General features: G+C 32.1%; 1 protein-coding gene across 1 annotated transcript in view; it reads left to right on the forward strand.

Annotated features, from left to right (window-relative positions):
• Nucleotides 1-6,297, forward strand: part of LOC111514783 (uncharacterized) — an 85,877-nt gene extending 79,580 nt beyond the window's left edge. Inside the window, exon 6 of the mRNA XM_074175804.1 lies at nucleotides 5,878-6,297. Coding sequence (XP_074031905.1) covers nucleotides 5,878-6,281 — 404 coding nt within the window. The 3' untranslated portion in view covers nucleotides 6,282-6,297. The remainder of the gene's footprint in view (nucleotides 1-5,877) is intronic.
• The last annotated feature ends 362 nt before the right edge of the window (nucleotides 6,298-6,659 follow it).

Consider the following 6,659-nt stretch of genomic DNA (forward strand, 5'->3'; position numbering starts at 1 on the left):
ACATGCGTTGAAGTTAATAATTTGGATCAAAACATGACAAGTTTTCATTTATTCTCAGTTCACATAATAAAGTTCCTTCATTAAATATTACTTTTCATCATAAGGAAAAACCGAGCTAACCGCCAACAGAGTACAAGTATCAAATTGAAGTTTGTTATACGTTATAATATAACAAGAGAAAATTCACTATTTATCCCAGAACGTGAAAACAATGAAACAGTTGAAAGCTAGGATGCATTTTCTGAGTTTACTTCAATATAACACACAGCTTTTGAAATCGCTGCTAATATTTCATATAAATACTTAAATTTTAATTCTAAAACTGAATAGTTCTTGGTGGAAATTATCTCAAATTATTTTTCTCGTGTAGTCCCAGAAATTTGAATGAAAAAAAATTCAAGCAAATCCTTCCGTGTTTGATATTTTGGAAATCCCATGACCTACTGTCTCGTGATTTCATAAGATCATCAGGAACTCAAGTTATTTGCTCGGTAAATTTTCGAAAATTATGGATTAGTGGTTGCACTTCATACATTCGGATTATAACCCTTAATAATTTTGTGTACCTATGATTGAATTCAAAAAAGAAGAATTAAATTGGACAAAGGATTTGTGAGCTATTTATTTGTAGTAGAAATGACAACTACAAGCGAAAATTGGTTAACTGTCGAGAATAATATACTTCAAAGTTCAGTTATATTCAACTCCGTTGAGTATTCATGACACTGCAGGTTTCGAATGTTATCAAGTTAACGGTTGGTTTATTTAGCGTCAGCTTTTCGCTTGAAGAAGCACACTCCTTTCGGCTATTTATCCAGTGAAATCAGATCAGCGATCACAAATGATTGAAAAATTATGAATCACATTATGGATGATCACGAGTTTAACGACAATCAGTGAAGTTTTCAGAGTGTATTGTGTCGAATAGATGGTTCTACGATAAAACATTTTACGATTTTTGAATTATCACTATATTCAAACATTGTCTTTTTTTCATCAATATTTTTTTGGTAATTGATTTTCCATAATCTGAAAAAATAAACAAAACTGAATCAATAGAGAATTTGCTGAAGTGTAATGAAAGGCAAACTGAAAAGTTCAACCCGGAAAGTTGGCCATTCTTTACATAGCAGATCCCTTATTGATTTACCTTTGTTTATTATTCAGATTGTAGAAAGTTGTATATCAAAATATGGTAAGAATTATTGAGTCAATAAATTTCGAACAATATTTATCCTAATTCATTTCAGATATGAGTTTGTTGACTCACAAAAAATATGAGAGATAATACTGTAGTGAATTAATGAATTGACTGTCTTGAACAAATTTATTTCCAACAATATTTCAATAATCACAATATAATTTATTTATTACAACTAACGCTTAATTTATTTCCACTATATGAATTTCTTGTTTGGCCGTTTGATTCACTTTCTGAATCCAACATCTAAGGTTGAAAAGACGGCCTTATTTCGGTAAAGGTCCTTTCGAGAATTCTGTAAACGATTCAGTACTCGACTAGAATTTTACCGGCGGTTCCAGACTGCAGTTTTTCGCAGTGAGGTCATGTGTTGAGTCGGCTGGCGTTTTGGTCAGTCAACTGTCGTCAAGTAAAATTCTTGATTTCGAATATGTACTCGAGTAATTTGAGAAGTGGATGGGATTGTGTTCCCAAGAATATGTTAACATATTGTTAACATCGATGTATGTCAACTGCTATATTTAAAGTATCATTTTGTTTTGGTGAGACTGTTCAAAAAAACATTTCTATAAAATAGATTTGGAAAAGCTGAATACACTTAATTGAAATAATGAATCGAAGAGGTTTTTTATATAGAAGTGTATAATTTTTAAAATTCTTGCAAAGCGCTTTCGACTTTCGTCATCATCAGTGCTCACCTGAAAGTAAGTGATCTAATTGAAAAGGAAGTTTAGTGAAAATTGAAGTTGTAAAATTTTTGAATCTTTAAGGTTAAGAAATTTGGAAAAATTGTTTAAGATTACTTACTTGTCAAGCAACAGGAAGTATCAAACTAAGTACATTGCACATTTGTAATATTTGACTTATATAAAACAAAATAGGCTTATAGCCAAGAAAATACATTTTTGGATTGAGGCCATGTGGTTCAGTCAAAGTATTATATGAAGAAGGACAACTTGAGAAAGAGTGTGTCAAGTGTCATGTTGAAATAATGGTACCAACTTGAGCAGTGATCCATTATGGATTTGATCAATTATGTAGAGGAAAAGCCAATATTGAATAAATTGTATTAGTAAAATGTGATTAATTAATAATTCACAATCCTTTTATGAAGGGGAAGGAAATCTCTGTTTAAGTTCACTTGTGTATTCAAACAATGATCACTATTGGAAAGTTCCTCAGAAATCTCCAACTCTTCAAACAAGTCAAGTCTAAGGTAATTTTTATTATCTATTTTATGTAATATTTTGGAATTTCTATTGGGACTAAAGTTGTGATTTTGAAATTTTATGTGGTGGCCAAAAGCAGATTTGTCAGGTATTTTTAAATGTTTATTAATACAAGTAAAAAGAGGTTTACAGGTTCTACCAATGTAAGATGCCGAATAATCAGAGCAATCAAGCTTGTAGACTCCACGTCTGTGTAATTTGTTGATTTTGTCTTTGGAATTTACTAAAAAGTTACTTAAGTTGTTTTGAGATTTAAAGGAAATTTTTGTGCCAGGTATGGTATTTTCTATAAATTTGGAAATAACAGTACACATATTTTGATCAAAATAAGGTAAGGAAAAATATTTCACAGAAGATGGGTGCTCTGACTTCAAATTTACTGATTAATTTGGAAATAATGGATGGTTGATAACCATTGTTGACAGAAATCTGTTTTGATGGGAATGTTCAACAATCTGTTAACATAAAAATTGAAGGAAGCCATTTTATGTGGCGTAGGATGAAATGAATTGAAAGGAATTACATGATCAGTCTGGGTTGGCTTTCTGTAAATGAAAAAATCTAGTTTGTTGTTAATTTTTGTTATAGTAAGATCTAAAAAGTTTAATTTATTGTCTTTTTCTATTTCGAGTGTGAATTTAATTTCTGGATGTGAGTTATTTAAGGAGTCAGTGATATCACGTGCTGAATTAGAGTTACCACCTATGAAAACCAAGCACTCATCAACATATCTGTGCCAACTGAGAATCTTGTCAATTTTAATAATGATGAAGGAATCTTCTGAATTTTTCATGAAAATGTCTGCTAGGAAAGGTGAAAGAGGATTACCCATTGCTAGGCCTTCAGGTTGACTGTAAAATTTTTTATTGGAGACAAAAAATCTTGGGAAATGAAAAATTTAAGTAAAGTTAATATATCTATTTTGGTAGAGTCAGATGTTAAGTGTTGAGAAAGCAAGTTAGAAACTAAAGGTAGGGTTTCAGATTCAGGAACAGAAGTGAACAGGTTGCTAACATCAAAGGATATCGAGGGTGTTAGAATTAGGTTTAAAGTTTTTAATTTTATTAATTAAATCTAAAGTGTTACTTACAGAATTGGCAGGTTTGTAGTCGGTTACATTTTTTATCACTTTATTTATTTATTCTAAATTCGGGACACATACAGGTAAAAGGACCCAAACAAGTATCCACTAAAATACAGATTGTGCTAACTAAACTGGCGTTCAACAGGTAAATGATATAAATGCTTAATCTAAAACATAAATGATTAAAAATTGAATATTTTCCTTATGTTACTTTTATACATTTGTAAGGACATGGAGAAAACGTCCAAATTGGAACAGTATCTGTTGAATGAGTCTGTAATTTTATTTATTGGAGAGTTTTTCCCCAAATTGGTGTTATATGTGGAAGTAGCTAATAAATATTTATTCCTTGTGTTTCTCTGGGGTACATGAAAGGACATCATTGCTATCAACTCAGGCGAGTCAATAAAATTCGTTGAAATTTTATAGCCAAACACTAGATCCGAAGTGATTCTCCGTTGTTCTAGAGGCTGAATGTTATAATAGTTACGGATTTGATTAATACCGTGAGTTACATAGACATTAGTGATTCGGTAATGAAGATGTCTAACAAACCTATTTTGCAGTCGTTCTAAACGCGATTTGAATGTATTATAGCAAGGATTCCATATAATTCTAGCGAAATTCAACTTGCTATAAACAAATGCATAATAGATAGTTTTAATAGCGGCTTCGTTGTTGAAGTCTCTGCACATTTTTTTGAAGAAACCCAGTGTTCTGTTGCTTCTATTTATGACATATTCAACATGGCGATTGAAATTCAATTTTGTGTCAAAGTATACTCCAAGATCCTTGATATATTCTACTCTATTTAATGCAATACTATTCAACAAATACTGAAACAATTTGGGTGAATTATTTCTATAAAACGAAATACATGTACATTTTTCCACGTTGAGTTTCAGCTTATTCATATCACAATATATTACAAATCTAGCAAGGTCTTCCTGAATTTTTAAACAGTCTCTTATAGAGGTAATTTTTTTAAATATTTTCAAGTCGTCCGCATATAACAAAATATTAGAATAAAGGAAACAAGACTGTATGTCATTTATGAATACTAAAAACAACAGTGGACCCAGGTGTGAGCCCTGAGGTAACCACGAAGGGCGTCGACTTGAATCCATTGATCTAACAAGTTGACTACGATTAAATACATAAGAGGACAGCCACCTAAGAAGATCGCCCTGTACACCAATTCCAGCAAGTTTCGACATGAGTATGTTATGATCAACCTTGTCAAAAGCCTTGCTGAAATGAGTATACAGTGAATCAACTTGTTCACGGCTGTCCAGTGCACACGAGATATATTCGGTGTAAATGACTAAATTCGTTTCGATGGAACGTTAAGCGAAGAAACCATGATGAATGTCACAGAGTGAGGTCTTTAAACTATAAAATAGTGAATCATAAACTATGCTTTCAAATACTTTACTGAAAATAGAGAATTTACTTATACCCCGATAGTTATTGACTAGATTTCTACTGCCTGAGTTTTTATATATCGGAACGAGAAGAGCCGTTTTCCAAATCTTTGGGAAGATACCAGACTGAATAGATGTATTGAAAAGTTTACAGAGTGGGTGGCATAAACTGACCGCACAGTTTTTAACAAAATACGATGGATAGCCGTCGATTCCTGCACCTTTATTGACGTCTAATGTGTTCATTTTTCCAAGCACTAACTCAGGAGTGAAATGGATGGAATAAATGTTGTAATGAACTTAAGACAAATGTTGACAGAATAGAGACAGGAGTATTGTAAAAGCTTACCACTGGTCTGATTGGAGTACCATCTTTGTGTATCTTCGGGAGACTGTATAATCTTGAAATTTGTGGATTGCTAGGGATTAAATTGTGAGTTTTATTGAATTCAAAGAAAAGGTTTTCACAAGGTTTTATGTAGCGAGTTTTTGTTATTTCAAAAACTCGAAGGTGGCAGGTGGTCTTAAATAAAGTTTTCAAAAAATGATATTCAGCAGTATAGTGACACCTACTCACACAGGAAAAATTTATGTGGTATCTAATAATCAGTAATCACATATGTAGCTATATGTGAATGAAATTCATGAGTTTTGCAGTTTGTTCATTGTTAGATATCTAGATACCTATTTCGCAAATTATCAACTATATTTGGAAAAACCTGAAGATCAGTTGTTCAATCAAGCAAGACAGCTGTCGGTGATTCATAAATGAAAAACCCTTTCATTATTCTGGTGCTGAGATCTTAGAGATCAAAAATGACTCCCGCCCAATTGACTTCGTGTAAAATAAAGATTTTCCAATCATTATGATATTCATTAGTCATTTATGCATTAGCTTTCTATATATTATAATTTCACAATTGTTTTTCTCATTTTCAGGACATAAACGGGACTGGTCCTTGATGCACAGATACATTTTCCATATGTTCTATCTGTCAAATGGGGTTAAAATATCTATTGGTGTTGTTAGTCAACCGCTGACATCATCTCACTTAGAAATGGGGTGGGTGAATCATCCTGACGGTCGAATTGATTCTGTGGAAAGCATTGATTTGCTTCTCTATGAGCATGGAGAAAATGAAGTACTTCCTAAAGAACTGTGTTTTACATTCGTAGCTGGTGGTACTAACTATGACGTTAAAGTAAAATACGAACATGAGGAAATGCATTTCAAGGGAAACGATAGCGATGCTAAACTCTACGAGAGATTCACAACATGTGATGTGAATGGAATTTTAGGCAGAGGTATATCGGAATGGCACTATAATAATTGTAAAAATTAAAAATTATTGAAACATCTTTGTGATTTCACTGAATTTCCTTTTTTTTCAGTATAGTTTTGGTCTGTGCAAAATTTCTCCCTGAAACAATTCTCAATTTCATTTTATTCATGTTTTTTCTCGAAAACCAAATATATATAGATTAGATTTCAAGATACGGAAACTCAATAGAATTTGTATATTGCTTTTGCTATTCTCTTAAATAAAATGATCGAAATAGTTTTTGATGACAAGCGTTAAGGTGGTGATGACTGGTTGATATCTCAACAAATAATAATTTCAATAGAAGTGAAGCGAAAGTTACGTGATTGTGCCCATTGTTTAGCAGATTGAAGCTCAAGTACGAGGAGAAACCCTGTTTATTTCAAAACAGAATCGTCG

This window comes from Leptinotarsa decemlineata, unplaced genomic scaffold (assembly GCF_025532065.1).
Source record: "Leptinotarsa decemlineata unplaced genomic scaffold, Ldec_3_MD MMD2_tig00001344_RagTag_RagTag, whole genome shotgun sequence".
Taxonomy (NCBI): Eukaryota; Metazoa; Arthropoda; class Insecta; order Coleoptera; family Chrysomelidae; genus Leptinotarsa; species Leptinotarsa decemlineata.